General features: G+C 49.0%; 1 protein-coding gene across 2 annotated transcripts in view; it reads right to left on the bottom strand.

Annotated features, from left to right (window-relative positions):
• Nucleotides 1-25,537, bottom strand: part of UBA6 (ubiquitin like modifier activating enzyme 6) — a 1,035,692-nt gene that overhangs the window by 166,943 nt on the left and 843,212 nt on the right. For both annotated transcript variants that reach the window (XM_086961917.1, XM_086961916.1), the window contains exon 30: nucleotides 9,266-9,393. In XM_086961917.1, the coding sequence (XP_086818043.1) occupies nucleotides 9,266-9,393 (128 nt within the window). The remainder of the gene's footprint in view (nucleotides 1-9,265; nucleotides 9,394-25,537) is intronic.

Here is a 25,537-nt window from a genome sequence, read left to right as displayed (position 1 = left end):
TTTTTGACAGAGGTATCCAGGGATTTACAATAACTATCTGGGGGATGCAGTGGTCTCTGACACGGATATCTGTCTACATCTCATGGATGTTACTGTTATAGACTCTGGTTTAGGATCAAATTTTACTAAGAAATGTGATTCGATTCTTTATCTTTTTAAGAGACACTGTGTTGCAGCCTTAACCATAGCAGGTGGGAGGATTTTCCTTCTATTTTGTCTGAAAGCCCAGTGACCAATGGTAAAAAAGACTTTGGATTAACATTCATTTGGAAAGTCTAGAAGACACTATAGGATGAGGAGTTTCTAAAAAATATTACATCTCGAAGCTCCTCTCAACAACACTTAATGGAGGGCAGTTATCTCTTGTATAGGTGAGACATGCAAAGGAGATGCTGCTGGGGATGTGGACATAGAAGATGAATGTGAATCATCAGTGTCTGGATAAGGAGATCTAGATCTCACAGGACATCTGTGCCATCTTTTCTTCTTTGGGGTCAGAGCTGTATTCTTGATGAAGTGGAAGTGAAGGGTGTCCATTGCTCGTGGCCTGGACACCATTCTTGTTGAAGAAACCTGTAAAGGGTGCTGAGATTCTTGTAAAGGAACTTCAAATGGGATGATGGGCTGCACAGGCCTTAACAGCAGAGGATGAGGATCCAAGGAGACAGGCATTCATAACTTCTGAAGTGGTCTTGTAATGCTTTCTATTGTTTTCCTCTTCCTCGATGTCAGAGAGACAGGAAACGTGTAGAAAACCTTAAAATCAGTGTCTGATTTGCTGATGTGAGTCTTGGGAGAGTGTATTGATTTAGATTTGGCTATTGAGATTGCCAATGGTGAAGAAGACCCTGACATCCCCCTGGATAGTGATGGAGAGGGAGATATATCCATTTTGGTTCTTCTTGATGTTGATGGTACACAGTGGTGTTTTAAATGTCGAGGGCTCTTCCTCAACATCTATGGTGATTGTGTACAAGTTGAATTATATAAGCTTTTGACAATGCCTCATCATTGGTACACCGATGTCTGTGGTCTCTAAGTCAGCAGTGAGTTAAAGTTGTGGAACCCACCTTACACAGCGAACAGGTCAGTGCCGAAGCGTTCAATGGCATTAACCCTAATGGCACTGTTGAGCAACATTGAGAATGGTGACAGTGATGATGCTTACAGCGCTTTCTTTCCTTTGATCACCCCCTTAGGGCATCCTTTTCAGGAGCCTCTTTGCTTTTAGAAGAGCATTAGAGGAGGCTTTTTCAATCCTCTTCTTCTTCTTCTTTTTCATCTCTTCCCCTCACATCCTGGGCAGGGAAAAGAACAGGCACTGTGAGGCAGCTGCTAGTACAGTGCATCACTGGGAGGGAAAGCTCCTTAAATGCTAAACGGCCAAGATAACGTTTTTTCTCAGCTTTAAATGTAGGCCTATCAGACTGCATGTTTTCCTTCCCATTATACATTTTCAACCCCGTTTGCCACTGAGATTTTGCAATGCAGACGAGAAATGGGTTATTTTCCATCTTACAGACTATGCTCACAAAATCAATTGCCTTCAATAGGTCCTTAAAGCTTACTACTGCAGCTTGCACGCAGGGTACAACTTGGAGAGGGGACAAGGAACATTTCCATGTTCAGAATCCGAAATGTGGCCTAGGCACTGCTATTCTGTGTGATCAGTTCACAAAAGATTTGTAAGCCCATTGTGTCAGCTTGACATGTTTGGTTGGGCACTCTGAAGTACATATGCCTTGTGGTGACTTTGCAGGAACAAAGGTGGCTTGCTGAATACTTGCACTCAGTGGGTGAGACTTGGGTGAAACATTCAAGTTTGGTAGCATGCTCAAGAATTTCACGGCTCTGACCTGGGGTTTCCAGCCTCAGTGAATAGATGGGTCACATTCCATAAGGGGAACGTGGCATACTATTCTCCAATAACAAGAAGGTGCAGTCTCCACAAGTAGGAGGCAATGTGAAATTTATGATAACGGCAGTGATGGTGGTTAACAGTGGAGAAAATCAAGATTGCAACATCACAGTCCTAATAGAAAAAAAGGTGGAAACACCAGTCTAGGAGGAACAACACTTCAAATAACAAAAGTGAAATCAGTGGTTAGTCAGCATGTGTTTTTCCTGCTCTCGCCTGGCAGTAAGAGTCGCTGTCCAAGGCTGATTCTCTTGCTCGCCCACCCTCTCTTTCTTTCGGAGGGACAACAAGAGGAAGGGGAGATGTGATATCCACGTTTGATGCAATGCTTCTTAGGTTGTTGGCAGTGGCAGCAGCACTCTGATTTCAGTTAGCTGCTCGTTTCAAGAGCCTTCTTAGTTCTCACCATAAAAGGCTGACTACATCCTTGTCTTCAGGTCCAATAAAACCACAAACTTTTTTCCTCTGTCCTAGCGTCTAGAGATGGCTATTAAAGGACTGCACCAACAGTTGTGTTCCTAATTCAATCATTTTCTCTGCACTGGTGCATAAAGCCCCACTGACTTTCCGACTCACAAGAGCAGCCTATAGCCAAAGATTGTAGCAATTGGTGCCAAGCCAACAAGCAACTTAGATCCTGCACAACACCTATAATTTGAAGGGAATCAAAGTGCCTATTTCCAGGTATACAGTCTAATATCACAGTAGACTACTGATAATATCTGGTTATTGCGGAAATGCCATAAGGCTAGCAGATAATTTGAAGTGGTTGCAAATAGATCTCAGCTATTAAAAGACTGCTGTGAGACCTTGCAGCACTCTAACCAGAGCTAGACACATGATGCAGGGGACAAGCATTTCTCATAGGAGACAGCAAAGGCTCACATCCATTGCCTTGGCTTTTGTGTAGGTGTTGCTTGCTACCTCCCACAAGCAGTCCTGTTTGTATTGGTAGTGGTAGGTAAGACAAACATCCCCTCTTTCATTCGATCCACGGTTTGAGGCGATGAAGCCGCTCTTCCTCCTTAGAGGGGTGAGGCGATGCAAAGAAAGCTGGTAAGGTGATGGATTGCCCTATGTGGAAGGGCGCAACTACCTTTGGCTGGAATGCTGCTTTTATCCGAATGGCAAATTTATTTGGTACGAAGAACGTCTATGAGGGAACTACAGACAGTGCCTGAACCTCACTCACTCGTCTAGCTGATTTAATGGTAATGAGGAATGCTGTTTTGATAGTATGAAGGCGAAGAGTACAGCAGTGCATTGGTTTGATGGGAGTCCACCTCAGGTAAGTGAGAACCAAATTAAAGTCCCACTGTGGCAAAACAAATTATGTTGATGTAAACATGTGGAACATAACCGTAAAAAAAAACACCACAAAGGGTGACATGAAGAGCGATGGCTGATCAGGTAAACTTAAGAAGGCCGAAAAGACCGAAAGGTAACCTTTCACTGTTGCCACAGCAAGCCTTTGCTGGGCTAAAGACAGACAAAATAAGAGAACGTCTGATAACTCTGTATTCAAGGGTTGTAGGTGTTGACAGGAACACTTAGCAACAAACATTTCCCCACTATCCTGAGTAAACAGACTAGGTAGATGGACGACTGGCTGGCAAGATGACACCAAACACCTCGGGAGAAGGGTCAAAAGCTATCAAATGTGCCTGTCAATCTCCAACCATGCATGGAGGTTTAGGTTGTGCAGACTCAGTACAAGACTTGGCCCCCGCTGCTGACACAGAAGGCCTTCTGGAAGGGAAAGCTGAATCGGTAGACTTGTGCTCATGGCCCGAAGTTCCAAGTACCACACCTTCCTCGCCCAGTCTGGAGTCACCAGGATGACTCTGGGCTGGTCTTTCCTGATCTTTTTCAGCAATCTGAGCAGAATGGTGGAAAGGCGTACAAGAGTCCTAATCTCCAACGCTGACAGAAGTCATTTCTGAGGAAGAACTGCCTTGGGAATTCCAACATGCAAAACGTTTGCCACTGTAAGTTCTCTGCAGTCGAGAACAGATGGATACATGGTTCTTCTCATTCTAGGAAGTTGCCCTATGCGACCTCTGTGTGTAACTGCCATTTGTAAACTGCTAGGCACCGTCGGCTAAATTCGTCCACCCTGGTGTTTAAAGATCCTGCCAGATACTGTTTAATCAGGGAAATGCCCTGAGAGTTCAGCCATTTCCAGTGGTGCAGGCCCTCTTGGACCCAGAGCCACGGACCCACTCTGCCCTGTGTGTTGCAATACCACATTGTGGTGTGTTTCTGAGAACCTGCACTCGATTTCCCTTCATGGTTGGAAGTAACTCTTTTCGTGCCAAATGAATTTCTCGCCACTCAAGTTAATATGGAGGCCAGAGACCAAGGTCCTCTGATCTCCACCATTCACAGACAACCCGGCAATGATGCAAGTGCCATGATTGTTAGCTCTAGGTGGGGTAGGGATAGGAGTCTGCTACCAGTCCAATTGATCTCAATCAAACAGCCACCACCCACCACTATAGCTCTTTCACAGTCTCCTTTGACACCTGGATGGAATCCGATAGGTCCCCTTGGTGATGACCCACAGAGATTTTAGATCCTGCTGCAGAGCCTTTGTGCCACCTAGTGTGGTCCACAAATAGGATGTAGGAGGCCAAGAGGCCCAGAAGCTTCAGGTTGTTTATGACTGTGTGAGATGACTCCACCTTCATCAGCAGTCGACGTATGGAAAGACTGGTGTCCCCAACCTTCGCAGATGGGGTGCAACCACTACTGACTATAACCTTTGTTAACACCTGAGGTGCACTGGTAAGGCAAAGGGGAACATGGTGAACTGAAAGCGTTATTGGCCTACCTGAAACTGCAGGTAACATCTGTGAGACTGCAGAAAGAGGATGTGGATATATCCATCCTGCAAGTCAGCGTAACCATTCATTCTCCTAGATTCAGGGCATTTAGATCTTGCCAGGGTGAGCATTTTGAACTTGCTCTTCTAGAAGAAAAATTTCAAAGGGGGGAGTTCTAGGCGAAGGCCTCTATCCTTCTTCGGCACCAATAAGTAATGGGAATAGAAACAAGTCCCTATTTCTGATACCGGCACCCTCTGCACTGCTCCATTGGCCAAAAGAGTTTAACTTCTCAGCAGATTGAGGACAAGTGTCCCTCTGGGAGGTGTTGTCATGCAGGTGGCATATCAGGAGGGGTAGGACAGAAAGTGTAGCAAGTACCCATTTTGCATGATCGGGTGCACCCACTGATTGGACGTAATGCTCCCCCAGCAGAGAAGGTGAAAGCTGATGCAACCTCCTACTGGCCGATTGTTCAGCGCCAATGACAAATTAAGTGGTTTTCCATTGGCTGCCTGGGGGAAGGGGTGGGGCCTGTGTAGCATATTGCCCCTGAAGGCCAAAACACTGGCGGCTGGATCCCAGGCCTCGCCTTCGAAAAGGCTGGGAGCCCTGTTGTTGCTAAGGCCCATACTGGTGATGCCTCTGCTGGTGTTCCCTACCAAATTCACAATGGGGTGCTGTTGTTGGGGAGACTGTTGAACCTGCTGAACTACCTTACATAGCGGGAGGTGGTCTTGTTGGCTTTATAGAGTTCCAAGGACGAGTCAACCTTTGCTCAGGGACAGCCTAGTGCAATTGATGGGCGTATTCTCTAAGGACTGGTGGACGACTGAAGTGAAGCCTGTGGAGCAAATCCAGGCATTCGCATAAGCATCAGACTGGTTCTGACAGCCCTCCCAAACAGTAGGTAGTGTCCAGGTCAGATCTGGCAATATTTTGCCGCATCCTGTCAGTCCAAAATCAGACCTTGAAAGGTGGGGCAGAGTTGCTCTGGTAAAGTTGGCTAGATGTCCACTACCTTGTCCCATAGTGCTTGTGAAAATCTTCCTAGGAGGCAGGATGTGTTTATTACCAAAGGGCAAGGTTGCACAAAGACTAAAGTCTCTTAGTGAATATTTCCATCAACTCTGATTCCTTGTCCAGTGAAGCAGTAGGAAATGCACTGGAGTTTAGCCAGCTAGTGGAGGCTTGAACCACCAGACTCTAAGAAGTAGGCTGATGGAGTATAAAATATGGGGGTGAGGGAGGGTCTGTGTTGCCTTGCCACCTGTTTGACTTGGCAGAGATGACCAATGAGATATCACTGAGGGCTTTGTTGAACCGCAGTAGAGGGTTTCTGACTGGGTTGTCCAGGGTTCAAGACCACAATCGATACATTAGATTTGACCTCTTGAGTGGGTAGAGTGAGGTCTAGTCCTTATGACAGTGGCAAACGAAACAGACTCCTCAGAAGCTCTTGCTGTAGTTGGGGAAGAAAGGTCAGTATCTGGTGAGGTGTCAAGACCACTGCATCGTGCAAGTCATTAAAGTGGCTGCCATCACCATGATAGTCGTAATCCTCTTCACGGGCATCTCCTCCATCATCAAAATGCGGTGAACAGGAATCTGGTTCTGAGTTGGCATATTGTTGAGGTCTGGAAGGTAGAGCATGTCCCTCTGAGTCAAACACGACAATCGGCTCCAGGTGGTGGAATTGTGGTGTTGGCTGTGGTGCCGGTAACATCATCAGTCACGGTGTCAGAATAGATATCGGTGGGCCCACTCCAAGGGAGGGGTTTGCGTTGGACATGTCGCCAGACAAGAGGGACATTGGAGCCGCATATGAAGAAGGATTAGACTTCAGTTGGAGGCTGAATGGTACAGTCTGCACTAGGGATGGACCAGCCAGAGGAAAACGACTACAGACCATCGCTGATCCTTGGGGGCCAAAGAAGCTCCAGAGCGATCAAATGAGGCACCAGAAATGTTGTCATATGGCAGTGTTATCTCTCTTTATAAGTGCAATGTCACTGCCCGTTCAGGGTTCCTAATGTGGGATCAGCATGGTTATGGTCTTTGCCAAGGGAGACTGGCTAAGCGGCCTAGAGGGTCTTGGTTTATTGCACGACTCGGAATGGTGGAAGTGGTGGGATGGAGAGACAGGCCTGGACAATTTACGCTTTCTATGCAACTTTTTGGACTTACCCTTGCCGCATGACTTCGACAAAGACTTTTCATCGCAGCACGCTTGGGAACGGGCACCCGTGACATTGACCAGGACCATTTCTTTTCAAGATGGACAACGACTAACGTTGCCTCATGTTCTTGGAAGGAATTCTTATTCATTTTCCTACAGCAGTCACACAACTTCGAGTCATGCCTGGTTCCGAGGCAAAAGAGGCAGTTTACATAGGCGTTGGTAACAAATGTTTGTTAGTTACAGGGCCAATACGGTTTGCACCCTGTTGTTTTAATGGGAATATCTCTGTCAGAAATGACAGTATTGAGAAACAGGATCGGCATCGGAGAAAGGAAAGAAAGGAAGTGACATCAGAACGCAGAGGAGGGGCAGATAGAGAGGCCCAACATAATGTCCAAGGCCGGATGGTCCCAACATGGAGGCACACAACGCCATATGTTGGCACACCAGGAAATTGCTATGAAAGTTTACGGATCCAGTCTGGAGCAATTCACAAAGTGAGTAATCTGTGGTTAGAAGTCTCTATCAGAGCTTGCTGTATTATTATAAGAAATGCCTAATGAGGGATAGGAGGTCTGAAAACCAAGCAGTGCCTCTGCTTTGCTTGATGGACTCGAGGGAACCACCATGCTCCCTGGACAACCTCTTGGCATCAAAGGACAGAGGAAATGTCCATTTGACACACATGCTAATTCCTAATGGAACACCATGCAGTATCCATGAAATTCGCCTGACAAATCCAGTACCCACAGACAGGTTAACAAAATCCCCAAATCAACCACATTACAAAGCAGGGTAGGTTCTGTTTTTCCAGTATGTCTTTGACCAGCTGTACAATCTGATCTCCTGTGGCAAGGCAGGTGAACTGCCACTAATTTCACAATTTCCCACACGGTATGGGAACAGAAGGAGAGAATGTGGGAGGTAACTGATGCCCTGAAGCCGAAGGTGCCCGAGGCAAACCAGGAAATCAGTATATTGTGTGCTTCCAAGTGGTCATCCATGCTACTGGTGTGATATTGTAGAAAACATCCTCCCAGCAAATTCGGACCTAAATAGTGCCTCTAAGATAGGAAATTGTTTAATTCTGGTGAACATCTTATCCCTGGATGCCTTGTGAGAATGAATCCAATGCTATGAATTAGATCTACTAGCAGAGCCTTGAAGCTAAAGCTGGCTGTTCTAGAGCTGTAGACTTAACTTGGCTGTGACATGAGGCAAATGCTGCCATGGCGATGCCGAATGAAAAGGAAGAGTGAACCCAGAAGTACGGCTGAGGTCCTCAATATCTGAAGCATAACAACCTTAAATGCTTCCCTACCTGCACCACACTGCACACCAGGAACAGAAAGGGAACATTCATCTTAGACTGAGACTTCTGCAATGGGCATGGAGGTTTAAGACTATTAATACAATAACTCAGTATGGAGCTTTTTCTTATTTGAAGTCAATTAGAGGGGTGAGTAGGAACAATGACACTTTTTCTTTTTGTGCCATGGGAAATCTTCTTAACTATTTTAGAATGACTCCTCTAACTGTATCATCCCTTGAAAAAGGAAGGTGATTTAGAACCACTCTGCTGCTGGTGTGAAGCCAATAAATGCTTTCACTTTCTCTTGTTAGGCAAAAAATGTCACTGGCCTCATCATTCTCAATGTCCAGGCACCACATATACGTCACATGCAGATTCATTTCAGACATAGGTCTCTTGTAAGTACCACTGCCTTAAACCACAAGGGTGTTCCAGATGACACTGGGTTATAAAACAAAAATAGCATGTTAAATCTCAAAGAAGTTGAACTTTGTTAAAAAAAAATACTACCAACATGAGCATAGTCAGAGCTTTAAAGGAATCAAATTGTCAATGCTGGTGATTTTGTTGGCAACTCCACATTCAAGCACTACCTGTTGCAGGTGAATCTGCCTGAAAAACAATTCCAGAACCAATTTAGGGCTTGAGGAGATTTTTTAAGATAAGGAATCTGCCTGAAGACGTTTCCAATATAGATAGGTTTATTGTTATGTATTCTCCCTTTGTATTGCATACTGGATCTTATCACCTGTGTTTTCAATACTGCGGAACATCAATTTTACTTTAAGGGCAATAAATAAAATCCTAACAAATCTTTTAATTAAGTTCTCAGAAGGGCAATGCATGCATGCGAAATTGCACAGATCTTTCCTAAGCAGCGTCATTAATTATTTAAAAAATCTTTCTAAACTCACAAAGTTACGTGCAGGTTTTGGGTGAATTTTTGTTAAAAAAAAGAGGGTTTGCTTTGGCGAAAAAGTACATTTGTAATACAGAGGACACAAAATGAGAAATAGCATATTTCATACCTGATTGGAGTTTTTTTTACTTCTGCTGTCTCTGTAAGCACGATAATGGGAATAGCTAAATTAAGGAAACAGTTCTTGTAAGCTTCGAAAGGATGGTCTGCTGCGATTTTTATCAACTCCAGTGAAACCTACATAATGGGGGAGAAAACAGTTACTAGTCCTGTCAAACTTCAATCAAAGTGATCAGTATGAAAGGGAGGAGGCCACAGAGGTTATTTTTTTTCACAATGCAACAAGTGTGCCCATCTAATTTTTCTGGCGCCAGAGGAGTTTGAGACCAATTGAATCCCTAAATCTTCTGCATCTACAGAGACACTTAACTAGCATATAAGTAACTGCGTCAGACAACGTGACTACATTTTCCCCAGCCCCACTGCCTCCACAGAGAAACATGTGACTTTCCAGACTTTGACACTACTGTTCATTCTACTGTATTTGCATGCATTTCACAGACAGATGCTCCTAACACGAGGCACTCGCAGGTTCACCTCGAATACAAAACACTCTATCCTGGCCCTACCGGTTATCCAGAGGAACTGATCTGACCCAAAGGAACTGATCTGACTTCTCTGATTGGACAATAGCCTCGCATGCTGGGCCAGAAAGGCTGACATGACATCTGAGTAAATGAACAATTGCCTCTCAGTGATGTCCGCTTGTAATTGTATAGCTTATGAACAGACTGTCAAGCCTCCCAGAAACACATTCAATACATATGGCTGGCTATCCATCCATACTAGACTCGCAGAAATGAAACTGTTACCTTAAACCTTCATGCCTCCGCACCTATACCTGAATTGGACAGCATAACATACAGCAGACTTTGCAGAAACCTACATTTTTTTTTTTTAAAACAGATTTTATTGGATGGATTGCACATATATTGCAGCGCCCCGTACTCTGGAGTCCACTACCAGCCATACACATGCTATCAGTGAATTAGCAATCTGTACATCATTTTTAGCCGGCAATAGTATCAACTTTAAAACATGTTGGTCCCCCCATCCCACCCAGACCATCCAACTTCCCCCCTCCCCTGGATCCCCCCCGCCCCCATGGTCACAAGTCTCCGTCTCCACATTTCTACAAAATATATCCAAGTCCAGAGTAAACCCACACCTTTCATTAAGGCTCTTCAAACAGTTTCTAGATTGGTCTCTTGACACACCGGAGGTTCTAGCCACAGGCCTCGATAATCGGCCCATCTCTTCCATATCTTATAATGCTTACGCGGGCAGCCGCGTGCCTCGAAGATTGGCTGCTCCATCCCCATATAAAAATCTAGTCCCTTCTTCCACACCGGAACAGAAGGAGCCCTGGGGTCCTTCCATGCCCTGGCTATATCTCTCTTGGCAGTGGTCAGGCCCAGTAGCAATAAGTGTCTCTTATACCTGTTCCCCCCAACCTCCTCCATCACGTGCAAGAGACCTAAGCGTGGCGTGCGCGGGAGGCTCCACCCCAAAACCTCAGCCAAGCAATCTCATACTCCTTTCCAGAACCTAGCCAGTGAACCACAGTTCCATATTGTGTGCATCAGTGACCCCACTTCCCTCTCGCAGCTAAGACAATTTGGGGATGCAATGAGGCCCGCCCGCCACAGCCTTTCCCTGGTATAATAAATCCTGTGCAAGTATTTAAATTGGACAAGTCGCAGCCGCATCGCTATGGCTGCCCCTCTAGGGGCCTCAAATGCCTCCCGCCAATCCTCTTCCTCAAGCTCTCCTACATCTCTCTCCCATGCCTCCCGGAGCTTCTGCAGTGTTGTGGAGCAATGTGTTACTAGTGTTTGGTAAATGTGGGATATTTTCTTTTCTCCTAGGTCCCCCATAAATACCTTGGCCTCTAACGGACTAAATTCTGGGAGTAATTCCAGGCCCTCTAAGCTTGGTGTGATTGCATGGCAAAATTGCAAGTATTGGAAAAATTGGGACCGGGGCATGTCATATTCTGCTTGTAGGTCTTGGAAGGACTTAAGTGTTGTTCCCGACATTACATCCCCCAGGGTCGAAATTCCTATCGCGTCCCAGCCCCTAAAGCCTTGCAGCGACTCCAAGGCCGGGAAGCGTCCATTATTCCACAGTGGGGTCTCCTCGGTCAGCCTACCCCACCATCCCATACGATGCAATGCTCGCCTCCACACCTGGAATACCAGTTGGGTAGCCGGCGGCAACATCTTTCGCAGCTGTGCTGCGTACAATATCACATGAAGGGAATTAGAGCCCATCAGATGTCGTTCCAGGGCATATGCGGGGTCACTCCTATCCCCATACCACCACTCATTCAGGACTAGGAGATGAGAGGCCTGATGGTTGGAGAGAATATCAGAGGTCGCCAAGCCACCACAGTAAGTTGAGAGGAAACATGTCTGCAGTGCCACCTTCACCGCTCCTCCAGCCCAGAGAAACTGCCCAAGCGCTGAATCCACCTGGCGAAACCACTGGGGTGCTATTGGATAGGGATGATTTTGTAGTTGGTAAAGTAGTCAAGGAAGGGCCACCATTTTAAATATGGCCGATCTGCCATATATAGTGAGGGGCATCCGGGACCAAGTCTTCATTTCGGTCCGAATTCTATCCCAGACTGGCACTAGGTTACGTTCCCATGAGATCGCTGGGACTTTCGAGAGGAACACTCCTAGTTATTTGAGACCCCCACCAGCCACCTGTAGCGCGGATTCCCAGTCTCCCACCCCGGTTTGCGCCCCGAGTACCCATATGGTGGATTTACGAAGATTGAGATATAGACCAGATGTTTCACTGAATATTTGCGTTATCTCAAGTATACGTGGCCCCGATCTGTTAAGGTTAGTAAGAAAGAACAGGACATCATCCGCGTACAGAGCAATCCTATCAGACAGGCCCATCCCCCATTCAAAACCTCTAAGTTGTGCATCGATTTGCACCCATGCTGCCAGCGGCTCCATAGCCAGGGCGTATAAGTATGGTGAGAAGGGGCAGCCCTGTCTAGTGCCTCGCCCTATCGCAAATTTATAGGAAGTCGCACCAGCCACCCTAACCGATGCCGTCAAATCCGTACACAGAAGTTTTAGGTAGGACAAGAAATGGGGCCCTAGACTGAGCCGAGGCAGCAATGCAAACAGGTAGACCCAGCTCAGGGAGTCAAAGGCTCTATCTATATCTGCTAGGAGAAGTGCCGTCTGTATGCCGGTATCCCGAATTGTCGCCACCGCTACCTGGGCCCCACGAATTTATTTCTAGTTTTTTTTTTTTTTTTATAGAGCGCGGCATTCATCCCATGGGATATCAAGGCGCTAAAAGAAAAGAAAAGGGACTGCTGGGATAGTGCGGGGGGAAGTTAGTTTTTGGGGAAAAGGTGGGTTTTGAGTTTTTGCCGGAATTGGAGGAGGTTTGCGGTGTGTCTCAGATCCATAGGTAGTTCGTTCCATCGTTTGGCCGCCAGGTGAGAAAAGGCTCTTCCACCTGTCCTTGTTTTGTAGATGCGCTTGGGTTTTGCCAGGGCTGAGTTATTGGATCTTAAGTTCCTGTTTGGAATATAGAACTCGATTTTCCCTTGCAGGATAGTAGGGCCTGTTTTATGAAGGGCTTTGTTGCTCGTGGCAAAGTAGTTTAAATGTGGCACGCTGGCGCATTGGCAGCCAGTGGAGTTGTTTTAGGCATGCTGATGCCGAATCTCGTTTGCCTTTGTTGCATACCAGTTTGGCTGCCTGGTTTTGCAGGACCTGTAGGCGGGAGAACAGTTGCTCGTTCATTCCTTTAAAAAGGGCATTGCCGTAATCCAGGCGGCTAACTAGGAGGGCCTGGGTGATCGTACGTCGGCAGTCAAGTGGGATCCAGGTGAAGATTTTGGCTAGGAGTTTCAGGATTGCAAATCCTTTACCCCAAAGTATGCGTACATGATCCTTCATGGATAGTGCGTCATCCATCATAACGCCAAGGTTTCTGGCGTATTGTTTCGGGGTGGGGGCTGTTCCCAGTGATGATGGCCACCACGTATCGTTCCACGATAGTTTGGCTCCTCCGAACAGTAGTATTTCGGACTTTCCTGCATTGAGCTTAAGGCAGTGGTTGCCCATCCAGTCTGCCATTTCGGAGAGGCAGCTGTGGAGTTTGTTTTTGGTTATTTCTGGGCTTTCGGATCTTTCGTCCATGGTCACCATCAACTGTGTATCGTCGGCATATGAACAGATGCCGATGCCCCACTTTCTTCCAATGTCGGCCAGAGATGAGACGTAGACATTAAAGAGAGTGAGGCTTAGGGAGGCCCCTTGTGGGACTCCACAGCTGATGGGACGGGGTTTTGAATGGAATTGGCCCATGTGCACTGCTTGGGTGCGGTTGCTCAAAAAGGATTCAATCCATTGTAACGCTGTGTCTTGTATTCCTTTGCTCCGGAGGGTGTTTAATAGATGTTTGTGCGACACTGTGTCGAACGCTGCCGACAGGTCTAACAGTATCAGAGCCACCGATCCTCCTTGGTCAGTGATGCATCTGATATTGTCCGACACTGCCAGCAGCGTAGCCTCGGTGCTGTTGTTGGATCTGAATCCGGTTTGGGTGGAATCCAGAAGCGAGTTGTCCTCCAGGTATTTGGACAGTTGTAGGTTGACCATTTTCTCCAGTGCCTTGGAGAGGTAGGGAAGCTGTGAGATTGGTCTATAATTCTCGGGGTTGAGGATATTGGAACCAGCTTTCTTCAGGAGGGGGGTTACAGATGCGTGTTTCCAGCAATCTGGAAAGGACGCGGAGGCGAGGGACTGGTTGAAAAGTTTGGTTATGAGGGGGCAGAGAGTCGGTGCAATTTCAGAGAACACAAAGTGCGGGCAGGGGTCTGCAGGAGAGCCAGATTTTATTGCTCTGAGAATCGTTAACACCTCTTCTTCGGAGAGTGGTTGGAAATTGGTTAGACGTGGGGAGTTGCTTACGTCTAGATGATCGTTGTCGTTGTCAGATGTGGGTGGACATACATCAAGGTTGTCGTGAGGGGTGGTGGAACGGGAGGGAGTGAAGGTGGAGTAAATGTTGTTGATTTTTTCGGAGAAAAAAGTGCTAATCCGTTCGCATGCTTCTGTTGAGGGGGTGAGAATTTGCGAAGTGCTAGATGGGTTGCTGAGCTCTTTCACGATTTTGAACAACTCTTTTGCGGAGTTGTGGTTTTCGTGAATTCGTTGGGTAAAAAATGCTTTTTTTGCCTCTCGAATGGCAAAGATGTATTGTTTTCTTTTGGCGGTATAGATGGCTCTGGTAACAGGGTCTTTCGTTTGTCTCCACTGGTGTTCTGTTTTTTGGCATTCCCTTTTGAGGCTCTTAAGGGTAGGGGTGTACCATTTTTCGTTAGTGGTAGTTTTTTTCCTGACTTCTCGTAAGGGTGCTATTTTGTCCAATGTTTGGCGGATTCCGGTTTCTAGCCGGATGACGTTGTTACCAATAGATGTGTTGTCTGGTAGAGAGATGTCAATTTCGTGAAAGTGATTTTGGAATTGATTAGTCTCCAGGCTCTGTTGACGGTGGGGGAGGTAGGTCTGGTTTTCACGGGTTTACCCTGAAGTTCGAGTGAGAATGAGAGCATGAAATGGTCGGACCATGTCAGGGGGAGGATTTCCTTGAGGGTGGTCGACTCGATGTTAGTGAAGAGGAGATCCAGGGTGTGCCCTGCTGTGTGCGTAGGGCCCTCGACCAGCTGTTTAAGTTGGAGGATTTCCATGTCGTATTTGAGCTGTGTAGCTCCAGGGGCATTGGGATTTTCGTAGTGGACATTAAAGTCCCCGATGATCATGTAGTTTTTGTGCTTTAAGCACAAAGGGAGTACTTGATTCAGGAGTTTGGCGCTGAGGTTGATTTGTTGTCCTGGTGGATTGTAGACAACTGCGCCTGCTAGCATAACGAAACTGTCAGCGAGAATTTTGAATGATAGTAGCTCATGTTCGGGATATATGTTGATTGTATCCGTGAGACAAGTTAGGTGGTCCCTGAAAATCACGGCGACTCCACCTCCTTTTTTCTTACTTTGTCTATTTTGTGTGATTATTTTGTAGTTGGGGGGGAGGGCGTTGGCTAGGTCGGGGGCATTGGCATCAGATAGCCACGTTTCGGTGATAAAAACCAGGTCTGGGGTTTTTGAGGTTAAAATGTCCCATATGTCCAAGGCATGCTTGGGTAGGGATCTAGCGTTAAAGTATAGGCAATTTAGTTCGTGCTGGTGGCTGGTAGGGTTTGTGTGGAAATCCGTTGAGAGTTGGCCCAAGCTGGTCCATTGACATGAGCGGCATGAGATGGGTCAATAGGATAGGCCAGGGCCAGTTTGGGTGCAGTTTGTCGTTATGATAGATTTGTTCAAGGCTAGTAATTCGCTGCGATTGTAGCGGATGGTAACTGCCCTGGATGTACTGAGGCCTATAGGGGATATGGCCCCTGGTCCCGGTCGGTCGCGGACGGGCGCAGACGGGCTTGCCTTAGGCGCGCCTTCGGCGCGCAAACGTCGCGCCCGCTGCGCTCGCCCGCTGCGCGACCGAGGATTACACATATTTTATGCGCGAGTGTTGTGGGGGGCGTGGCCTCAGGGGGCGTGGCCTCCGCTCGTGGTGGGAGGGCGCGAGGGGAAGAGATCGTGTGTTGTCAGCGTTTGCTCCGCTTTAAACATGCTAAATGCCGGTGAGTGCAATATAATCACAAGTGGTCTGTGCTTAGATGCAGGTTTAAAGGTGACAATAAAATTTTAAAAAGTGCTCAGCCTTACTCCCCGAACTCCACGAATATTGTGTCTGGTAGCCCTATGGGGCATAAATCCGGCCTGTTCCGGGTGAACAAGATCCGCAATATAGGGCAGAAGACGGTTAGCCAGCGCCTTAGCTAGTATTTTAGCCTCGATATTCAATAAAGATATGGGCCTGTATGACGCATATCGCTTCGGGGGACTGCCCGGCTTATGGAACACCACTACCTCGGCAGGTCTCCAGTCTTCAGGGAGGCAGCCTCGCTCCCTGGCCTCCTCCAATGCGGCCTTGTAAGGCGCGCCGAGTTGGAGATGATATTTTTTGTAAAATACGCTTGGGAACCCGTTTGGTCCCGGAGCCTTCCCAGTGTTGAGGTCTCCCAGAGCTTTCCCCAATTCTTCAGCCGTCAGTGGGAGCTCTAGGCGCTCGCGCACCGCGTCCGGTATCGCCCGCGGCGGTAGGTCCGCCAGAAATTTGTCTACCATATCAGCTGGGAGGCATTCACACGGGGGTGTATTGGGTCGCGTAATATGTCACGAAACTATCAGCTAATATCTTGGGGTCTGCAATCGGGTCTCCCTCCGCATCAAGGATCCCTGGCAGAGTCTGAGCTTCGAACGTGCCCTGGCAAAGTCGGTGCAGCATCATCCCTGACTTATCTCCCCATTGGCAGATTCTGCTGCGTGTCGCTAGCCACACCTGAAGAGCCTCGTCTAGAAGCAGTGATGTATAAGTTTGCTGTGCCAGTAGGAGTTGCCCCACCATTTGGCTTTCCCCGCCTGTACTACAGCGACGTTCCAGAGCCGCAATATAGGCCGTGGCCCGGAGCATGTCCGCTTCGCGCCGCCGCCATGCACCACGAGATGTCTACTCCCCGCAGCGTGGGCTCCATGGCTTCCCACACCATCCCGGGACTGGTGTCCGATCCCACATTGTCCACAAGGAAATGCACAATGGCTTCGCCCATATGTTTCCGGTAATCGTCCTTTTGCATATGCCATGTGGAAAGACGCCACCAAAACGGCTGCCGCCTTCTGCCGAACATTAGCTCTATACTGATAGGAGAATGATCCGACAGGCCCATCGGCAAGATGGCTGCCGACCCTACTCTGCCGATAATCCCTCGCGGGACAAAGATATAATCTAATCTAGAGAAGGATTTGTGGACTGTAGACAAAAATGTGTATTCTTTCCCCAATGCATGAAGGTACCTCCATGTGTCAATCCAATTCAGACTTCTGAACATGTCTCCCAATCTAGTAGACGCCGTGGCTGACCGCCCACCCGCAGGCCTATATCTGTCTACCAGTCCGTTCATTATATCATTCCAGTCCCCTCCTATTACCGCCGGCATCTCCGGAATGACAGCCCAAACAGCAAAGAGCTTCTCAACTAGGGACCACTGTAAAGGAGGTGGAGCACATATACTACCCAATACCAAGGTCTCCTCCCCAATCCTGCCCCTGATAAAAATGTATCTACCCTGCGTGTCGACCCATTGAGTGGCATGAACATAGGAGATCCTACGGTGCACTAGTATAGCCACCCCCCTGGAACCTCTAGTAAATCCTGCATGGTAATCATGCTGGTAGTCAAAGCGCTGCAAGCTAAGTGTTTTGTTGCCTAAAAAATGTGTTTCCTGTAACAATAGGATATCAGCGCGCTCCCTCTTGGCTTGTCGTAGCACCGCGCCCCTCTTAATTTTGTCCAGTAAACCTCTCACATTCCAGCTTATGATTCTAAGGGTCGCTTCAAGGTTCCCTGTGCCCGCTACAGAACCTGCCATCTGGTAATAATGTAGAGCATTGCCCAGGTGCCGGGCCTCTGAGATACATGCAAATATTTCAAGGAAACATCCCAATGAACGTGTGACCTAACCCCAACAACCCCCCAGTGTAGAACGACCAACTGCTGCCCCCTCCCTACCTCCCGGATCCCACTCCCATACCTCAAAAACACTGAAGTACCTGTCGCGGTGTGGGCACCTCCAAGCCCAAAACGGAGGGCCTGAGCCTTACCACACCAATGGATCCCCTTTAAGCTAACCATAGACCTACCTCTCCCCCAAGAAATCCCTAACTAGGGGAATGGCCCGCCCCTCTTACATTTCCCCCATCCCGCCACTTCACAAATAACATCTTCCGCAAATATGAAGAGTCCCTTCCGCCCCAGCTCCCAGTCAGGGCCACAGCTTCTCGACATCGCAAACACATCAGTGGCAAGACATTGTTGGATATGCAAGTCCCCTTTACCAACAGGACCGGCCATCAAGGATCAACAACAGGAGAATCAGAGGCATCCCCAGACCCCCCTCCTCCCCTCCCTCCCGACTCGGAGGACCTTCTGGATCTGGAGCGACAAGTCCCTTTGTTCCGCGCTCCCCGTGCCGTTTGAGTCTGTATTTTCATCTGCGGAGCATCCGAGTCTCGGCCTGGGGGGTATGTGCCCTCACCTTCACTGTTTCATCTGTCCATTGGAAGACCTCTTCCCGTGTATCGAAAAAGTGAGTCTGAGACTGAAATACCACCCTCAGGCGAGCCGGATACATAAGGCGTATGGAAGCTTGAGGTCCCGTAGACGCGCTTTTGTCGCATGAATGATTGTCGTTGTTGTTGCACTATTTGAGTGAAGTCCGGGAAGATGAGGATCCGTTGGATATCATAGAGAGGCGGATCTTTCGCCCGTGCCTGTTGTAGGATGACGTCGCGATCATGATAGTTTAATAGTTTGGCGAGGACAGGTCGGGGACGAGCCCCAACTGGCGGTTTCTGCACCAGAGCCCTGTGTGCCCGTTCTATTACAAAACAGTTCGATAGGGAGTCAGGGGGGAGCCAACTGGTCAGCCACTGAGCCAAGAATTTTTCCATGCTGCCTTTCTCGCATCCCTCCGGCAGCCCAACAAAACGCAAGTTGTTCCGCCGAGCCCGCCGTTCTGCATCCTCAGCCCGGAGTGGCAGATTCTTCTGGATATTCTCCATGTTGGCCACTTTGCGCTTCAGAGTCGCCATGTCGTCTTCCACTCCCGAGAGTCTGGTTTCAGCTTCGGTGATGCGGACACGGCGTTGCGTAAGTCTTGGCGGAACAGCGTGACATCTGCTCCTACCGCTCCAATTTAGGCGTCCAACATATCTCTAGATTGAGTTATGGCTGCCATCAGAGCTGCATTGTCCGGACCTGGGCCTGGGGGCCCCCCAGCTGCCCCGGCCCCCCCCCACTCGGCTCTGTGAATTTATCAATTGGTCCATGTTCAGTGGTCCCCCCCGCCCCGGCCCCACCTCTCGTCATCTTGAACGGCAGTCCGGGACACTCACCAGCTATCCAGCCGTCTCGTCCACTTATTCCTTTTCCTTGCCCCGGATGAATATTCGAATTCCGGTGTTCCGGGTCTCCCAGTCCGTACCCGATAGGGCAGCTCAGCCACTCTCAATCACTAATCGTCGCAACAGGAGGTCACTTTCCCTGCCCCTTCAGATCTCCAGTGGGGTCGAGATGGCACTGACCCAGATGTGCCAAGCAGATCAATTCCAGACCTTTCACGGGCGCCCCAGTCTAGGACCAGACAGGAGTATCAGACCCCTTGGGTCACAAACACCTCAATTGACCTAAGGATTTCTGCGGCCCAGTCAAGCCCTCCACCACAGATATGTTGCACTAGCTGTCGGCCAGCTGCCATCTTCTACGACTTTCACCTTGAGGGCCCAGGCACCATGTCACAGCGACCAGCCCTGCAGTCTTCCGGCCACCGACCACCACTGTGTCCGCCGAGGGCCGATATGCCCCCCGAGCTCCCACTGGTCCTGTCCCTTCGGGTCTGAGCTGTGTCGCTGGGCCTGGACCAACAGACTGCCTTCGGGCCGTCCAATCTCTGGGCCCAAACGCCGCCTCTTGGAGCAGGATCGAGTCCCTGCTGCGGCCTGCCCTGACCCCCTGGCACCTCCTGGGGGGGGCAGAACATCTATTGGGCACTCCCCCGGTGTGTCTGGCCGGCCATTATGCGGGACACGGGCGGCCGCTTTGTGTTTTCGGGGAGCCCGAAAATCGAGGCCCCGGCCTCCGCTTTGTGGACTAGGCCGGAAGTCGGCGTATGTCTCTCCCGCCGTCCGGGCAGTTTAGAGCCCCACAGCCTTCACCGGAGCCTTGCCCCTCCAGTCGATGGCCTCTGGGTGGGCCGGGGCAGTGGTCAATTCCGGCCTCGGAGCGCCGGTACAGCAGCTCTTGGCGGCCGCCCCAGCGAAGCACGAAAATTCAGGTCCCGGCTTCCCCTCCGCAGACCAGGTCCGGGTCTGCCGCTTCATATAGCTCAGTTCACAGGTACTCCAGGGCTCCGCTAGGCACACCGGGGCTGCACCCCGCCGTCGGATGCCGAGTTCCTCTCCTCAAACCTCTAAGCAGTGCGGGGGAACAGGATATTGCCAAGGATTAGTGACGGGCGGGACGGAGCTACTCTAGGCTGCGTCCGCCATGTCTGCCCGCTAAGCCAAGCCTAACCTGCATGTTTTTTAAGTTCAATTGTTTGCAACAGATAACATTTCTTAGAAGGAATGTTATGGCAAGATGCTTGATGATGATATACATTACGTTTTAGAGGTTCCCACTATGTAGTTATGGCTCAGCTGCACTGTTCAATTTGCCTATAGCTTTGGCCCCAATTGCCTGAGCCTTACTCACTTAGCCTAGTCAGTTTAGGTCCGCCAAATTTCTTGCAGACCCGAGCAGGAGGGGGGGGGGGGGGGTGTTTAAACAGAAGTAGAGATGAGGTTGGAAGAGGGGAAAGAGGTTGTAAATAAAAAAAGGCTAAGGTTTCTCATTTCAGAGCCTATAGGAAAATGTGCTTACTTTTAAGGCCAACAACACTGCAAGGAGTTACAGGAAACTTAGCATGATTGTAAATCTTCATTCAGAGAGCATACCTTTTGTAGTTTTATATGAATTCATTCAGTAGCTTTTGAGATATTAGCGTTTCAAACCCATGCATGGTGGGCTTAAAAGGGTTAACACTTTTGCCAATTTTGGAGGGTTTGTTTTCTATTGATAAGTCAAGTTTTGTGTCAATTAGTCGACAAAGGGTAGGAGTAAAGTTAAAGAGGACATGGTCAATAACATGTTAATTTGTTATAACGTTAGTGTTATTTGATTACTTTGCATCAAATGTGGCAAACAGCAAATTGCACAAAGTGCTTGTATATCAGGTTTTGTTAAGGGGGTAGGGAGGTAAAGTTAATGCTGGGCTCAAAACATTTTTTATCACTTTGGCCACTTTTGGTGGATCTGCATATTTCCATGAACTTTGCTGGAGACATAGCATATTTAGCCATGCTCTTGGTTTTCTTAATTTCCAACAGGTTCTTCAGGGTGTGGGGGTGTCAAAGAAGGGATAATTTGCTAATAAATTTGGTAGTTTGAACAATCAGCACAGAATGTGCCAGACATTTGGCTGGTTTAGCTTTTTTATTGACTATGTGCTATTTTAAACATATTAGTCAAGGAGAAGGCAAAGATAAATTGGGTGCAACACAATAAAAATTGTGGTAAAGGTTTAACACATTAAAAACTTGGGCACTGTTGAATAAGGTACTTACCTTTGATAATGCCTTACATGGTAGAGACTATCTAGACACCTGCAGGTGGCATTGTTCGGTTCTGCGCGAGCAGCACTTTCCGCAGCAGAAGCGACATGCGCAGTACTTATAGGGACACCACCTAGGCGTTCTGACGTCAGTTACTTTGGTGATTTTCCACGCTAGGAGCGCAGAGCCACGATGAAAACGGACCACTGGTGTGAAAAAGACTAAGGCCCTGAAAGGCGTGTCCCTCATACCTGAACTGGTTCCCAGAGCAGAGAGGGTCAGTATGAAATCTGAACCTAGATATAGTCTCTACCAATTAAGGCAGTACTGCAGGTAAGTAACTTGTTCGATAGACATTTAGCCATAGATTCCTTACCATTGAATGGATACCAAAGCAATACCTCCCCAGAAGTGGGTCTGCGAATTCAATCAAACCAAAAAATCCTGCAACACCGAGCAGATGAAGTGCCCATCATGACGGATCTGACTGTCCAGGCAGTAATGTTTTGTGAACGGATGCATGATGCCCACGCCACTGCCAGGCAGATGACAGATGTCCAGGAATGGAACACCGCACACTAATACAGTGGACGCAGCCTTGGCTCGGGTACAGTGAGCCAGCAAGCCTTTAGAGGGCTGTTTCTTGGTCTATGCATTACAGAGCTTAATACACAAGTCAGAGGCCACCGAAGTCATCTGCGGCGTCCCTCAAGGATCCTCGCTGAGCCCCACCCTCTGAGGAGAAGTGTGGCTCAGGGGTTAGAGGCGGCAGACCCGGAAGCTGAGATCGGCCCTGGACCAGGGTTCAATTCCCCGCCTCGGCGGGTCTTGGGCTAAAAAATTCCACGGACTCGATAATTCTCGCTCCGGTGCCTTCTCGACTCACGGGTTCACACTCTGCGACTCTGGGCAATAGCTTGCTTAATCTCCACAACGGCCCCTCGCGGCGGGATGCCTGGCTTTCACCTTGGGGATATCTCACAGGGGAATACCAGGACGGGTTCCCTAAGCAAGCGCCGGGAAACCCACTGCGGGTAGCTGTGCGCTATATTAGCTCAAACACATTTACATTTACATTTACAACGTCTACATGAGCCCCCTCGCGGCAATCGCACGCCAACACAACCTCAACATCATCTCCTACGCTGACGACACCCAGCTGATCCTCTCCCTGACCAACGACCCCGCCGCCGCCAGAGCCAACCTTCACGAAGGGATGAAAGACGTAGCCGAGTGGATGACGACCAGCCGCCTGAAACTGAACTCAGACAAGACGGAAGTCCTCATCCTGGGCTCCTCGCCCTCCGCCTGAGACGACTCCTGGTGGCCCCCCGCCCTGGGCACCGCACCTAACCCGACAGACCACGCACGCAACCTGGGCTTCATCCTGGACTCCTCCCTTGTCTCCTCGTCGTGCTTCAACATCCTGCGCATGCTACGGAATATCTTCCGGTGGATCCCCACCGAGACCAGGAAGACGGTCACCCAGGCCCTCGTCACCAGCTGACTGGACTACGGCAACGCCCTCTACGCCGGAACCACCGCCAAGCTCCAGAAGAGACTCCAGCGGATCCAGAACACCTCAGCCAGACTCATCCTCGACATCCCACGACACAGCCACATCTCCGGACATCTGAGAGACCTGCATTGGCTCCCCGTCAACAAGAGAATCACCTTCCGTCTCCTCACCCACGCACACAAAGCCCTACACGATCAAGGCCCGAGCTACCTCAACTTCGATCAACCAGCCATGCCCTCGCCGCCGTCCCTCGCATCCGAAGAACGACAACAGGAGGAAGGTCCTTCTCCTACCTGGCCGCCAAGACCTGGAACTCCCTCCCTCCCGACCTGCGCCTGACCCAAGACCACCTCTCCTTCAGGAAGAAGCTCAAGTCCTGGCGATTCGAGCAGTAGCAGCCCCCCCCCCACCCCCCCCCCCCCCCAGCGCCTTGAGACCCTCCGGGTAAGTAGTGCGCTTTATAAATGTCTTTGATTGATAGATACAGAAAAATTAATCTAGAAATGTTTCTTTTCTCTACAGCTTTTCCCTTTTTTGCTCCCACATAACCCAACAAGAGTTGATCATACACCCGGAACTCTTTTGTGCAGTCAAGCTAGAAAGACAATTCTCTTTTTTGTTCCAGGCGGTGGAGCCTCTCCTCTTCTTTGGAGGGATGAGAAGTAAAGAAGAAGTAAAGAAGACAGGCAGAGTGATGTTCTGGCCCACATGGAAAGGAGTCACATACTTTGGTAGGAAAGAGGCACGTGTCCGGAAGACCAGCTTGTCTGGGTAAAAGGTGGTTTAAGGAGGGAGTGCCGAGAGCGCTTGGAGTTTGCTGACCCTCCTGGCCGATATTATGGCCACTGTAAAAGCTGTATTGATGGTCTACAGCGAAAGAGGACAATTATGCAGAGGCTCAAACGGAGCGCACATGAGAAAGGTATCGACCAGGTTAAGGGTCCACTGAGGCATGATAATGGGCTTAGGTGGAAACATATGTTGGAGGCCTTTTAGGAACCTAGCCACAACTGGTGACTTAAAGAGAGAAGGGTGCTCCGACAACTGCAAAAATGCCAAGATGGCAGACAGGTAACCCGTAGCTGTGCTCAAAGCAAAGCCCAGCTAGGCCTAAAACAATGCACATAAAAGAACTTGTGATAGAGGTGCAGCCAGAGGGTCAACAGTGTGAGAGGCACACCATAATACAAACTTTTCCCAAAGGCAGATGTATACTGTCTTGATGGAGGGACGCCCGGCTGCTAGAATAACTTTACAGACTTCTTGAGGAAGGTTCAATACTGTCAGCTGTTGCCCGCTTAATCTCCACGCATGTAGGAGGAGGGTGTGTTGGTTCAGGTGCAAGACCCCGCCTCGTTGCTGCGACAGAAGAGTATCCCATTGAGGAAGCCTGACCGAAGGCCTGATTCGCCCGAACTCAACCACTCGGGATACCTGATTCTAAACCCAATCCGGTGCTATAAGAATTACTTGTACCTGGGTGTTCCTAATCTTTTAGAGAACTCTGGGCAGGAGTGGTATAGGCAGAAAGGCATACAGGAGGCCGGCGCTCCACTCAAGAAGAAAAGCGTCTCGGAGCAAGACCCGCCTTGGAAACTCCAGCATGCTCAACTGCTAACATTGCACTTTCTCAGCATTAGTGAATTAACCAAGGCTCTCCCCACCGCTGAAAGAGACCTTGGACGAGACACCATTCTTGATCCGATAGGCATCTTCGGCTGAGTTCTTCTGCTCTGGCGTTCAGAGAGTCCACCAGGTGTTGAACTACCAGGTAAGTTCCCTGATGTTTCAGCCATGTCCAGAGGTGCAGGGAATCTCGACACTGGGATTCCCAAACCCACCACGCCATGTTTGTTGAACTACCATGGTGTTGTCTGTGAACACCTGCACCAGCCTTCACTTTTTCACAGGCTTTTGATGTTAATTTAATCACCCGGAGATCCAGCAGTTTTTTGTGAAGCTTGGACTCTGCTGGAGATGACTGTCCTCAGATCTCTACCTCTCCAAGATGGCCACCCAAGCCCAGAAGTAACACATCTGTCACTAATGGCAGGTCTGGTTGGGAAAGGAGAGGGATCTGCCACTAACTCAATCAAGGTTTCTTAGATACCACTGCAGCTCCTTCGCAGTTCTCTCTAAGATCAGGACCATGTCAGAGATTCTCCTGATGCTGCACCCACTGAGCCTTCAGGTCCCACTGCAAAGTCTGCATATGCCAGCGGACATGCATCTCCAGCAGGATGCAGGAGGCCAAGAGGCCCAACGGCATCATAGACAGCATCACCGAAATTCAGAGTAGATGCTGAAACATCAGTTTCATAGCCTGAATAGCTTGGACTCGCTGTTTGAAGGATAGACCCGAAACTGCACGGTATCCAGAACATCTCTGATGAAAGGGAGAGTCTGAGAGGGTTTCAGCGATTGCAGAGGTTTGCTAAAGTCCAAAGTTGGGACGACTGCCTGGGGGGCCTGCCTTCAAAAACCAGTTGTTGGGG

Source organism: Lissotriton vulgaris, chromosome 3_1, assembly GCF_964263255.1.
Source record: "Lissotriton vulgaris chromosome 3_1, aLisVul1.2, whole genome shotgun sequence".
Lineage (NCBI taxonomy): Eukaryota > Metazoa > Chordata > Amphibia > Caudata > Salamandridae > Lissotriton > Lissotriton vulgaris.
Note: the sequence above shows the minus strand (reverse complement) of the source record. Positions and strands in the feature narration are given on the sequence as shown.